This window comes from Echinops telfairi, unplaced genomic scaffold (genome assembly GCF_000313985.2).
Source record: "Echinops telfairi isolate 266 unplaced genomic scaffold, ASM31398v2 ScPeMD7_22;HRSCAF=79, whole genome shotgun sequence".
In the NCBI taxonomy this organism is placed as follows: Eukaryota; Metazoa; Chordata; class Mammalia; order Afrosoricida; family Tenrecidae; genus Echinops; species Echinops telfairi.
The window spans coordinates 6,737,852-6,752,116 of NW_022103919.1; the positions used below are offsets into that span (position 1 = coordinate 6,737,852).

Genomic DNA, 14,265 nt, shown 5'->3' on the forward strand with positions numbered 1-14,265 from the left:
GCACACCCCTAGAGTGACAGTGCAAGCTGGGAAGAAAAGGCGCCTTGGGTTTGGAAGCAAAGGGATTGAAGTTAGTGTGTGGCCAGCCCGAGGACAGACACACCATTAATCACTATCCTCTTGGCTCCCTTTTCAAACTGCAGAAGCAACTGCTGGGACTCAGATGCCAAAAGACTATCTCCATCTCCAGGATGGTCTTGCAGGGCTCGCTCTCCTATTTTCAATTAGCCACAGAGCCAGAACTTCACTGGAGACCTAGACTTGCCAGGCCATCACTTAGCTGAGGAGGAGAGACTCAAAGATGGGGGGCGGGGATCTGTTTTTCCCTGCATCTCATTTCAGGGTGAGGTCTGTAGGAAACGCTCTTTTTGGAGGGTATATTTTTCTGGCACCTTGCATTGATAACGGGGGTCCAAAGTCCCATTCTGTCTTTATAAGAATAAAGAAGAATTTATTAGCTCTAGTCAGCACAGAAAACTTGACCTTAGTGGTGTGCAGGATGAGGACATGGTTTCTTGCACAAGGCCTGCAGAAGTCACTGCTAACAGGGGCATGCAACTCATGCACCCCTGCTCCCACAATGCTCTTGGTCAATGCAGCATAGGAGACGCATGCCTGTGAAGAATATCCCTAAATGCCACTTCACTGCTCTCTTAAAAGACGAGACACAGTCACCTTCTATCTGGCCCAAATACAACATTTTAGTCAAACTGTCATCTTTCCAGAAGGGCTCTCTGACCTCTTGGCGATGGAAGTCCCTTCAGAGACCTGCTGACTACGCATGGAGACCCAGCAGTGATCTTTCACACTTTCCAGAAACAAGTGGGGAGGTACTTTCTAAAGCAACCAGCCCATTGGCTCAGAAACCAGACCTGCTAACACCAGTTGGAAGCTTTACCAGGCTGGTGCTCCCCAGGGCACCAGAACCATGGTGTCTCTCAGAGCATGACGCTTGGCTGCCCTTGGCAAGAGAAGCCAGGGACATTTGTGCCTTCAGAGCATCTCCAGTGGCTGAGGACATTAGGTTGCACCTGCCTGAGGCTTGTCCAGTGTTAGCAAGTCCAAAGCATGATTACTACCTCATTGTTCCCTCTGAGCAAAGCTGTGAGGCATTTTCCACAGGGAGCTTTGGAGTTGTACACTCACTCTCCAAGGGTTTCCCAGGAGGGCAAACAGTAGGTCAAGACTAGAACCAACGCCTCTGGGTACCTTAAGATTACAGCACAGAATAGACTGATGAGGCTATTCAAAGAGGGCAGAAACCCTTTCTACTTAGTGAGGGAGGGAGTGGAACATCTTGGTCAGTTTAAATGACAACTCAGGGACCCCAGAGGCCTGGGTGTAAATCCTGGATCTACCACTCACTGTGTGTGGATTTGGGCAAGTTACTTAATTCCCCTAAGTTCTAGTTTCTTCCTGCACAAAATGGAAGGTCATGACTATCTCATAAGCACCGTCGCCATCGACTCGATTCCACCCCTAGCAGCCCCACAGGACAGAGGAGCATGGCTCCCTAGGGTTTCTGAGGTTGTAAACCTTTAGGGGAGCAGACAGCCTTGTCTTTTTCCTGAGGAGCGGCTGATAGGTTTAAACTGATAACCTGGAGTTGAGGTTAACAGCCATGTGCTTAACACACTGCACCACCAGGCTTCCTGCTAAATGAACATAAATATTTAGTTGGGGTACGTCACAATGGAAGCTACTGTTAGTTTTCAAAGGTTTACAGGCACAAATGCTACAGACACAGACAGATGGGAGAAAGCATCAAAATAGATACATGAATGAATAGAAAGTCATCTTTAACTACTTAAAACTCGAGGCTGTTCAAAAGCTGAATGAGTGGCTGTTTCCTGGCCCTCTAGCGTGAAGCCTGCTGCTCTGAGAGGCAGAAGAACAGCACCAGGCACTGTTGCCAGTTAGCAGAAAACGCAAACCTGACCCACATTCCAAGTTCAGAGGAACCCTAGAAAGGATAGGGTGCTCTAAAATGGAAGGTACAGATGGGTGGAGGAACTCGGACATTTCCATTTCCTCGTGCAGAGGGTGAGGACACCCCCACCCCCTTCTCCTTAGAGTCCCAGTTTCTAATGAGCCAATTTAAACAACAGATGGACATGACATCATGAGCCCTACTGAGCCAGCTCTCCCTCCAGCTGGGGGACCACACCACTGAGGCCATTACGCAAACGGGGCAACGCCTAGTGAGGGGCTGGGGAGTGCCTGACAACACCCACCTCGGCCTTCCCCAGACCAGCCAGGTGGACCTTGGGATCAGCCTGGCTGGTCTAAGGAGCTAGGACTTCCCTACTCTGAAAACAGAGGGGTCCTCCTCCTTTGGGAATCTGAAATGCAGATTCGGTTTTTAGCTCGGGAAAGACCTTGGCTAGATGTGTTCCCTGAGCCCAAGGTATCCTGAAGCTGGCTACGTCCACATCCAGAGTGGACAGAGCTGGTCGGCCTCGGAAGTGTGAGGCAGAGTTGTGCCTGTGAAAGCAGGGTGGGGTTGGGGCTGGGGACAGAGAGACAGGGAAGTCTCCACAACGTGGAGTTGGGGGGTGTAGTTGGCCACCAAGAACATTTCCACTAGAACTCTAATTTGTCCTGAGTGTCAAGTCCGACCCAGGAAGTGTCCATAGCCACTCCCTCCAAGCGACATCCTATCTAGTCATGACTGGGATGCATGGCTCTCAGAGCCTGCTGGCGGAGAGCAGAGTGAGCACCTCGCCTTAAAGCAATGACCAGCCACCTCCCATTCCAATAAGGAGCCTCAGAAATCTCCACGTGCCCTGGGAAATGCCTTTTTAACAGGGGCATTGCCAGCACATACCCGTGGTGATGCTGCCCTGATGCCACAGCACCCTGTGTGTGTGCTCGGGTGAAGAGGAGGAGTGGGGGAGCACTGTGGCTCGGGCTCAGCCTGCGCTTTTCTAGAGACCCTGGGACTGCTCAGCTGATCAGGCTTTCACATGCTGTGGTTTCTTAAAATGACCACAGCACGAACACGTCCAGGCGCCAAGGCCCTGTTGTCTTAGCTCACCTGCACTAAGGGGGTGATGGATTTGGCTTGGGTTGAACGCTTCCGTGAAACACACCACCCATTCAAGCCACAATGGGGCCTCCACCAAAGCTTACTGTGTTTGTTTTTCTTCTCTGGTAGCGGAGGTGGTTTTTCTGGGTCACCCGTGGAGTCTGGAACCGTGAAGTCGCCCACAAACTCGACAGGAGCCGAGGATCCCCCTGGCTGGAAGGGGAGAACAGCAGGACAGGACGCAAAGGAGACCGGCTGGACGGAGGCCGGGTTCTGCAGGTCGTCCTCAGAGATGTTGTCGTATTGTGAAGGGTGCCGCTCGTAGGACATCCTGCAGCCTGTGCTGTCCCCAGTCTGCGAGGCTGCACTCCTACGCTTCTTCTCCGGGAGAGCAGGCGGTGTGTCTGTCTGCTGCCCAAGGGCCAGGTGTCCCTCTGGCTGGGGACAGCTGCCAAGAGGCAGCTGGAAAGAATGACCAAGAAATGGAGATCCAGACTCTCCCAAGGACTCCGGCAGTGGGCTCAGGTTACAGGCCACGTGCTGAGGTATCTGGTCTGCGTTAGAGAGGTCTTGCTGGAGGAATTCATAGTCAGGATCATAGTGATCTGCAGTCATGAAAAGGGGGAAAACTGTTAGCCACAAGGCTCTGCAGATGGAAGCCATCCCACCCTTCTTCCTTGGCTCACCGTCACTCATCAGAGCATGGCAAGAGCATGCCTTTGGGCTGGCTCTCTGTGCCCTCACTTTATTTCACACTTTTCATCTCCTCCCCTGATTATACATGTGAACCACACAGGAGCACCACTGCTTGTGTTACTATTCTTTGTACTTCTCTAGTTTCCGACTTGAAAGATATAGCCATTGTAGACAGTATGGAAAACAAACAATAGTAAGAAAAAACCCACACGCCTATTATCCCATGATCTAATGACAGATGCTACCTACATTTGGATGTATTTTTAAAACGTCTTTTTGTCCTAGGATTTAAATTAAAAAAAAATTTAAACCATACTGAGTCAGAAGTGACTCAATGGCAGTGAGTTTTGTTTGTTTGCTGGTTTTTGAGGCAAAAACAAACACAACAATCCCAAAAGCCCTACATAGGGAGTCTGGGCTTTCTGCTGGCTCCACCCCTCCACCCCCAGCCCCACTTATCAGTGGTTTTGAATAACTACAAACTACTTCACCAAATAATGAATTACAATTCATCCCATTTCCTAGTAATGAGTATTTAATTTAAAACTTTTTTTTTAAACATCTCCTAATGCTGAGATTCACCATCCTTGAACAAAAATCGTGGACTAGATCTCTTCTTATTTCCCTAGTTAATGGGCTGTTACAGCTTCATGGTCTTTAAACCTAGTGCCAAACCACCTTTCCTACTGCCAGGTGACCACAGCAGCACAGCTTCTATACTGATGAGATGCCAGCATGTGCTGGTGGCTTGTCTTGAACCTCTGGCAATGCTGGCAGGGCCTCTTCCCTTTGTCTCCAGTTCTGAGCCCAGCTGGCTCTGAGTTCTGGCAGAGAGAGTGCATTTCACCCTGATATGTTGGTAGGACCAAGAGTTACCATTCGAGTGTCTCCCGTGTGGTTTCACATTTTTATCTCAAGTAAACTTCCCACCTTTTTGAGTTGTAGCTATTGCTATCCTCACTTTGTAAATGAGGAAACTGAGGCTAAGATGTTAGATGAGTTTATAAAGGTCATACTGTTCATGAGTGGCCTACTTGGGATTTGAACCCAAGCTATGTGTGACTCCCACAAACCCACAGAGAAATAAGGGAACATGCTGGGAAGGCTGTCCAAGCAGAGAGGTGACAGCGAGGCCTCTGGCTCACCTAGTGTTTCACAGCTTGTGTTCCGGGAGCACTGTCCACTGTCCCTGTCCAGAGAAGACAGCTGCTCATCCGATTTGCTGAGCTTGCCTATGCTGCTGCAGGGGGAAAGGCGAGGGGACTCTCCACCGTAGGAGTGGCTGCCTCCGGACAGCCGCCTCTGAGTGTAACAGTCCACGTCAAAGTCCTCATGTGGAAACATAAGAAACAGGATCAGTCACTTCTGAGAATGGACGGGGAGAGCAGGGAAGAAGGAACTAGTGCATCACTTAGAGAAGGAGACACCATCAAGCTGAGAAGCCTGTTGGAAAGGCCCTTCTTGGATCTTGAGCAATAAACTGGTGTATCTGTGGCTAAAGGGAAAGGAGCCTTAGGGGTTCGGAGACTGTGGTGGGGAAAGTTCCGAGGGCAGGCTCCACTCTTCTCAGAAGATGTCCCTTTGGCTGCAGCCTCCTTTTCTCCAGCCCCCATTTGGGGACACCCGCCATGTCTTGGAAACAGAACGAAGGAGTACTGACAAGACTTTAACCCCTCCAAGAGCAATCCTCTCATTCTGACTTCTAACAGCGTTAGAAACCAAACCTCAGAACTCAAGTCTGACTTGGTCTTTCAGATGGGGCTGCCTTACCTGCCTATTAATTCCAACCGGCAAACTGGAGCCACTGGTAGCTCTACTCATTGGGGCCACTACAGCCACTCGGGTGGGGGACGGAGCTGACTGCCTTTTCTTGGGTGGCAATGCAGGCGGAGGGCTGAAACAGACCAAAACCTACAATCAAGCCAAAGAACTCTAACAACATTCTTCAGAATGATAGTAGAGTAGGGAATATAGGATTTCTTTATTACTCAACTGTTCACACCTAGCTTTCATCACACACTTTCAACCTCTGCCCCACACATCCATCTGTGTAAAGTCTAACAGTGCTGACATGTGCGTGCACGTGTACACACACACACACACACACACACACACACACACTCAGGGCTAAAATCAGAACACCCTCAGTTCAAGCGAATATACTGTACCCATTTTTACTTGTCCAAGGCCAAATGGCAAAGGAAACCTTTGGGTTATATGTCAAACTTCTAAAACCCCTAAAGAACAAGGGATTGAGCTTTAAGTTCTTACCATCCTTTTTTTTTTTGCTTCTCATACTTATTTATTCATCAAATTAACCCATATGTAGGTGGTATTGGGGGCAGGGAGGCGGGTGTTGCTATAAAAACAGAAGTAGTATGACAGCACCCTTACCTATTATCGACTACCCGGATGCCAGGTAAAGGGGGCTTGGGAGGTGCGACCTCTTCATCTGTGGAGTCTGGGAGCAGCTCGGTGGACTGTGACATCCCAGCTGTCTTGTTTAGGATCTCCATCTCTCGATCTGTCAAGGGGAGCTCAGACTGGCTGAAGAATGTAATAGAACTTAAGATTACAGATGGTCCTATGAAGATTTAGATGAATGTGACCAGGGCAAGGGAATGAGAGGGATGAGGTCATGGCTATGGGGCAGGTGCTCTCAACACAGGAGCCCTTGCAGGGCAGGCGAGGTTTTAAGTTTGGTTTGATCCTCAACAGGACCCTGTCTGAGTCCCCTCACTCCCTACATGTCAACTTCTTCAGCTGTAAAAGGAATCTTTAGATGCTTGAACCTTACTCTGCTCCCTCCCACCCAAAGCCACTGTCACCGTCGAGTCAATTCTGTCTCAGAGACCCTACCGAGCAAGGAGAGCTGCTCCTCTGGCTTGTGGAGACTCCAAATCTTTAAGGAAGCAGCAGCTTCATCTCTCTCTCTGGAGCAGCTGGTGCATTTGAACAGCGGGCTTGTTGGTTAGCAGCCCAACACCTGACCCACTATGCCACCAGGGCTCCTCCAATGGTCTAAGATACAAAACCAAATGCACGGCTATGGAGCTGACTCCAAGGACGGAGTAGAATTGCCCCTGTGGCTTCCTCGTGATCCAACTCAATCTCTCACTGCAATGCTGACTCACAGTGACCCCTTGTGAGTTTCCAAGATTGTAACTGCTCAGGCAGTAGAAAGTCCAGTCTTTTTCTCTTGGAGCTGCTGGTGGCTTTGAACTGCCGACCAGGTGGCTCAGAGCCCAGTGCTTAACCACTATACCACCAGGGCTCCATTCAGGTGATCTAAATAAAGGTTCCCTAAAATGCTCCAAGTTTATGTTTCATATTTTTACCAGGGCCTTGTGCTAAAAATTGTTGCAAGGCATTAACATGTTCCTATTATACTCAGTTTACCTTCTTGGTAAAGGTATTACCCAAAAATGTCAATGGTCTCAAGACAACCCCCCAAAATGCAAGCTGGAGAGGTTCTTTCTGACCAGGCTATGAAGCTGGTGGGGAAAAATACTGGTGTAGGTCTCTGTGGACATCCACACCAACCTGAGATCTACTTACATTGCATATTTAACCTGAGACCAGGCAACACTCCACAATGTGTGTGAAGTATACAGTGACACTGACCCTCCTCCCGAACTTATCACTCAGAGAGAAGAAATGCAGGCCCCACCGTGGAGACTGGGTGGCCAACAAATCCAGCAGCGCCCAGAGGGTGTCATCAGCACTCACCCATCAGGTTTGCAGGCCGGGGAGCTTGGCTTCACTGGGCTTGTTGGAGATGGATGTCCTTGCTTCTCGATGATAAGTCTGACCAGCTCCTGCACCAGAGAAGAGTAATGAATCCCAGGGAAAGTGGCCTTTTATCACCCACGCTAGGCCAGTTGTCTGTCCTGCTGCATCTCATTTTTGTGCCTACAGATTTCCTGATCACCATAAATGCAAGTATTCTTTAACTCAGGGCCTTTGCGGCCCTTCTCAAACTTTCCCCTGCTCTCCCGAATGACCTTCACAGCACTCTAAGATCTTTCAAACACACAAGCACTTCCCCTCTTGGAAGGGGGAAACAATAAACCTCATTGTCTCAAAATGACTACGTGTATCGAACAAATAAAATTCCCAGTAGGGTCGCCTTCCAGTCACTCTGTGAGGGAAAGACTACTTCTGAGTTTCCCAATGCTGTGTCGTGATGTGTATGACGACAATGCCCAGTAAGTCAAAGTTGGGCTGGGGGAGAGGGCTGTCAAAGTGAGCTGGTGATGGGTGTGGTGGCAACTGGTACCCCTTGATGACCTGGTTGAGGATCTTTGCCAGTGAACAGAACGTTAAGGACATTTTACCAGTAGAAGATACAATTTTAGAATCATTGTGATACCAAATATAAGGGAGTAAACTATCCCATCACACACACACCCTGGGGTGGGGTGGGGGTGGGTGGGCACCACCGGCATGGGAGGCAGTGACAATGAAGAAAGCCATTTTCAAATCACTATAAAAAAATATAAGGTCATGGCCTACTTGCAAGCTTTGTCAATTAGAAACTTCAGTTTTGACAGTTGCATGTATTCATGTAAGCATTACTCAAAAACCCCATCACCTTCACAGCCCACAATCTGTACCCCACGACCACGGTTTTATTTCTGTCTTACTTTTTTCTGCTCTTCATATGAAAGGATTATTATATATGCTTTTCTTCAACATCTCTGATATATAAAGCACATATCATTAAAAAAATCACCTTTCAAAGTGTACAATTCAATGGCTTTTCATATGTACACCCAGCGGTACAACCATCCATATAATCAATTTGAAACCACTTTCATGTCTCTAAAAGGAAACTCTGCATTCATTAACAGTCATCCTCATTGACCCCTGGCCACTTGGTTCTTTTGTTTCTTTTCACGGCCTAGTAGTTAGTTTTCCAATGTATGTACACCCAAGATTTCTCTAGTCTCCTGTCTTTGAAAAAAACATTTTATTGTGGTTTGAGCGAAAGTTCACTGTTAGGCAGAAAGGTGACCACCACGAGTGGATTCCACTCCGGGTCTGAAGGACACCCAAGGGCCAGAGTCTCAGGGGTGCTACCCATCTCTATCAGACCAGTAAGCCTGGTCTTTTTTCTGACTGTGAATTTTGTTCTACATTTACCTTCCATTCTGCCTATGATTTTCTTCTGTGATCTCGATCAGAGTGGATGGCAATGGAAGCCGGGCAATTTGCTCGTTCTTCTATCTCAAGCTAGTGGAGGCTATGGTTCACGTGGTCCAGCAGTTTTCTGGACTAATTGTCTCCTTGGTTCTTTGATCTGATCGATTCCCTTACTTATGTCTAATGAGAAGCTTCAGCATAAACAACTATTTCTACATTTATGGAAGAGGCAGCAATAGATTCAAGAGAGTAATATTGAGGTATGTTTCCAAATCAGAGACTGCAAAGCTTCTTCAAACTAAAAAAAAAAGTATGTACAATGGAACACAAGAGATTGTTAGGTTGCTAAAGCAAACAAAACCAACCAACCAAACCTAAAAAAGGAAGAACACTGACGAAATATCAAAGAAGAAATTCATGGAGAGGGCTGCATCTGATCAGAGCACACAGGAGCAAACGAGGAGGGAAGGAGACAGTGGAACGCAGCCCAGCCCACCAAACCCCGAGGATGATATTCCTGCTCAGTGCAGCCAATGCACAGAGAGGATCATAGGGCTGGCCCCACCATGAGACACAACATCCCTCACTGACCCATAGCACTACGGGGACAACACTGGAGACACAGTGTGGGAATTGTGCCCAATATGACTTCACAGCACCGGGGTGAAACGCTAAGGGCATGCAATAGAGCAGCAAGGGGAGCAATGCAATGAAGTCCCCAGGGAATGCCAAAAATAGACTTTGGGTCCAGGGCGTGGCACTCCATCAGGCTCGACCAGAAAACACCCCTAAAGGTCAACAAACAGACCTGGAACTATTTACAGACTTTTCTTTTCTTGTTTTTGGTTGTTTGGTTTTTTTTCTGTTTTGTCTTCATTTGCTCTGTCTTGTTTTTGTGCTCATTACTGTCTCTGCATGTCTATCTAGATAAGATAGGCAGGATAAACAATCAGGGGGAGAAAACAATGGGACTGATGATTGGGGGCTGCGGGGTGGGGTGGGGGTGCGGGATACAGGAGAGGGTAGGCACGAGGGAAAGGAAGTGGGTGTTAACAAACCAGGGACAAGAGAACAACAAGTGATCTAAAATCGATAGTGAAGAGGGCATCAGATGCCTGGTGGGGCTTGATCAAGGGCAATGTAACTGAAAGGAATTACTGAAACCTGAATGAAGGCAGAACATGCTAGTGGGTCAAGAGGAAAGTAAAAGGAAATAGAAGAAAGAACTAGGAGGCAAAGGGCACTTATAGAGGTCTAAATACAGACATGTACATATGTAAATATATTTATATATGATAGGGAAATAGATCCATGTACATGTATGTATAGGTTTAGTATTAAGTTAGCAGATGGACATTGGGCCTCTATTCAAGTACTTCCTCAAGGCAAGAACACTTTGTTCTATTAAGCTGGCATTCTGTGATGCTCACCTTCTTACAAGATTGCTGAAGACAAAGCAGGTGCATAAGCAAATGTGGTGAAGAAAGCCGATGGTGCCCGGCTACCAAAAGATACAGCGTCTGGGGTCTTAAAGGCTTGAAGATAAACAAGCAGCCATCTAGCTGAGATGGAACAAAGTCCACATGGAAGAAGCACACCTACCTGTGTGATCATGAGGTGTCAAAGACCCAGAATGAAAAATCATATAGATGTGAATAAAGGGGAGTGCGGAGTGGAAACCGAAAGCCCATCTGTAGACAATTGGACATCCCTTCAAAGAAGGGTCCCAAGGAAGAGATGGGCCAGTCAGGGTGCAGGATAGCACCAATGAAACATACAACTTTCCTCTAGTTCTTTAATGCTCTGCCAGGACCCCCATCATGACCTCAATTCTACCTTACAAATTGGGCTAGACCAGAGCATGCACACAGGTACAGATAAGAGCTGGAAACACAGGGAATCCAGGACAGATATCCCCCACCCAGGACCAATAATGAGAGTAGCAATACCAGGAGGGTAAGGGTAAAGGTGGGGGGGGTGGGGGGCTGATCACAATGATCTACATATAATCTCCTCTCAGGGGGATGGACAACAGAAAAGTGGGTGAAGGGAGACATTGGTCAGTGTAAGACATGAAAAAATAATTTATAAATTATCAAGGGTTCATGAGGGAGGGAGGGTGGGAGAGGGAGGTAAAATGAGGAAAGTAGAAAGAAAATGTCTTGAAAATGATGATGGCAACAAATGTACAAATGTGCTGGACACAATGGATGGATGTATGGATTGTTATAAGAGCTGTATGAGCCCACAATGAAATTATTTTTAAAAAACCCAACAATATTGTCAATAAAACATACAAGCTCCTTAAGCTTTACTGGTAACAGAAGCTTCTGGCACAGGGAGTGAATATTTTGGGCAGCCTTTCCAGAGGACGACTTGTCAGAATACATCAAAAGCATTGAATGTTGCATTCTACTTATCCAAACTTTTGCCCAAGGAAATGTCATGGATGTGCACAAAAATTAAGTCATAGAGGATGGTCATCATGACATTATTTATCAAAGATAGATAAAATTAGACTATTCACTACTTCATAATTAAACACTCAATACAAGAACTGATGACATAAATTATACTGCAAAAACCTGGGACATCACACTGCTATTAAAAACAAAGTTATAATAAGAATATGTAATTACATGGAATGACTTTCTGAACATAATGTTAAGTAAAAAAATAACCCCATGTGGTACATTGGTGTATGTATTATCAGTTTATTTTTGAACACAGATAAAAACCAAGAATACGAGTACAGAAAAAATAAAGGCTATGAAACAGCCCTTATCTTCATATTTTTATTTATATTTTCTACAGTGAACATGATTTACTTCAGAAATACTAAGAACCACTAACTAAAAGCATATATTCTATATAGCTAAAATAAGTGTCACCCTATTTTAGAGTAGCGAAAGAGTCATCGTGGGGAAACGTACAGAACAAAGACCTCTAAGGGACAAGGACTAGAAGCAAACAGAAGGTTGGTATTTTATACTGTTAGCACAATGCACACGTTAGATAAAACTTTACACACTTTTAAAGGAATAGCTGCCTAGCAGGGGAGGACACAGAATCGGTGTGATTGAATTAGGGTGCCAGTGAAGAGTACTGAAAGCATCATGCACTGCCAAAAGAACAGATCTGTCTGAGAAGAAGTTCAGCCGGAATCTTCGCCCCAAGGCAGGCAAGACTTTCATTTCATTGCTTTGGACATGGCATCAGCAGACAAGTCCCTGGAACAGGGCATCATGCTCGGCAAAGTAGAGGGGACGCAACAAGGAGGACGACCCTGGCCTTGACAAGAGGGATCAACAATGGACTCAAACATAACAATTGTGAGGATGGCGCAGGACCAGGTGGTGCTTGTTCTGTTGTCTATAGGGTTGTTGTGAGTCAGAACTGGCTCACTGGCACCTAACAACAAGAACAACAACAACAGCAGAGGTTAACAGACAGGAGAGGAGAGACTATGCAAATTAGACTGTAACAGTTAGTGTGGGGGTAGCCTGGAGGAGGGTGGGAGAGGCAACACTCTCTGTAAAGCTACTTACCGGGCCACTTGGAGAGCACACTAGAATCAAAGGGAATCAGAGGGAGCCAGACCAAAGTGATTGGAAAGCCCCTCCTTCAAGTTCACTCTTCGTTAGGCGCAGGAACAAAGACGAAATCCAAATCCGTTACCGTTAAGCCAATTCTAACAGACAGAAAGCCTCCAGGGCAGAGTCAAACTGGCCCACAGGATTTTCACAGCTATAAATCTTTCCAGAAGCAGACTGCTACATCTTTCTCCCTTGGAGCAGCTGGTGGGTTCAAACCACTGACCTTTTGGTTAGCACCTATGCATATCCTGCTTCTAAGTAGGGCAAAGGGAACAGAGAAAAAAGCCTGCACACATTTGTATTGGCTGACGTAGAGGAGGGGGGAATTCCTCCAATTCTTCATTGATTCATGAGCAATTATAATTAGATTGCCATCTTTCTGGAGAAGCAGCTGTGCAAACTCAACTAATGAGTGATGGCCAAAGAATCATGGAGTGACAGGCACACATGTGCAAGCATGCACCCAAATTCCAAGACGGCGTCCTGACTGCAGCACCTCTCCCTTCCACTGGCCTAGCTGGAAAAGAGTGCAGCAAAAAGGGCGGGCAGCTTTTTAAAGTCACCGCCAGTCTCTCAGTCCAAACAGACTAGCCAGCAGGTCATTAGTCTCAACTTGCCTCATCTATCACAGACGGAGAAGAACTCTTTAAATTTGCATGTGTCTCCCCAATAAAAGGATAAAAAAAATAAAAAATTTTTTGCATGTGTCTTGCTACGGTGCAGACAACTGGATGTCATCCAGGAGCTACCAAAAGAACAAATTTGTTTTGGAAGGAGTTTAGCCAGAATCTTAAGAGGCAAGGATGGCAATCGTAACTTAGCATGAGCCCAACTCCTCCAACTGAAGGTCTCGGTCTTCTCTGTGGTCGAAGATGCTGGTTCTCTCAGGATCTGTGCTCCTGACAGATGACAGCAGCAGGGCTGGTGGACCTCTGCTGAGGGGTGTGTCTTCCTGGGCAACTAATGTATATCGAGTGCCCAGGACAGTCTGGCATGCAGCAGGTGCCCCATACATACTTGCAGAAACCCAGTCAAGCGAGAGCCATTTCATTTGGGCTCGTGTGTTTGGTTCAGTTCTTAATTGAGGCATGGGTACAAGAGCCCGCTTCAGGGAGTGTGTGTGAAGCCCATCCTGGTAACCTGACTCACAGCCCGAGAGCACCTCAGGTGGGAGGCAGGTGCAGCCCTAAGGAGGTTGGCACAATCCAGTGTTTCTATAATTTAGAGGAGGGGGGAAAATATCATTTTGTTTTCAAAATAAAGTACCACACATTTTACTGTTGGTGCTATGCACAAGATGACAGTGATTCTTACAGGGAAGAGAAGAGGCACCACAATTTCTGGCAGGGATGGTGGGTTTTTCTGTCATCTTGCGGCATGAATTAAAAGACAGTACTTAATTGGACCAACAACGGGTCCAATTAGTTCATGGATCATTACTTCTCTAAAGTCAAAAAGGGTACTTTCTAAATATGGAATACTTATTTCCACATTGATTTTGATTCATATTGAAAATGATCAAAGCCCTGACAAAGCTTCCATGACCTTCCAAGAGTTGAATAATAGCTCTGGTGCCAAAGTTGAAGAAAAGCGCAATGCTATCCATCTTCACAATTTCTTGTGGGCACTAAGACAAAGGCTCTCCGTGCCTTAAGGAAAGTGCTCCTGACAAAGTTCCCACTGGCAACACCAAACCCCTAAGACTCGGTATTTATAGAGCTCTAGATAAAGACATGTACATATACAAATATATTATATGAGGATGGGGAAATAGATCTATGAGCCTACATTTATAGGTTT

General features: G+C 46.7%; 1 protein-coding gene across 7 annotated transcripts in view; it reads right to left on the minus strand.

The window, feature by feature from the left end:
- Positions 1-14,265, minus strand: part of RAPGEF1 (Rap guanine nucleotide exchange factor 1) — a 136,090-nt gene that overhangs the window by 42,425 nt on the left and 79,400 nt on the right. For all 7 annotated transcript variants that reach the window (XM_045288551.1, XM_045288550.1, XM_045288553.1 and 4 more), the window contains 5 exons: positions 7,454-7,542; positions 6,119-6,271; positions 5,495-5,618; positions 4,870-5,053; positions 3,133-3,633 (listed from right to left, as the gene is read on the minus strand). In XM_045288551.1, the coding sequence (XP_045144486.1) occupies positions 3,133-3,633; positions 4,870-5,053; positions 5,495-5,618; positions 6,119-6,271; positions 7,454-7,542 (1,051 nt within the window). The remainder of the gene's footprint in view (positions 1-3,132; positions 3,634-4,869; positions 5,054-5,494; positions 5,619-6,118; positions 6,272-7,453; positions 7,543-14,265) is intronic.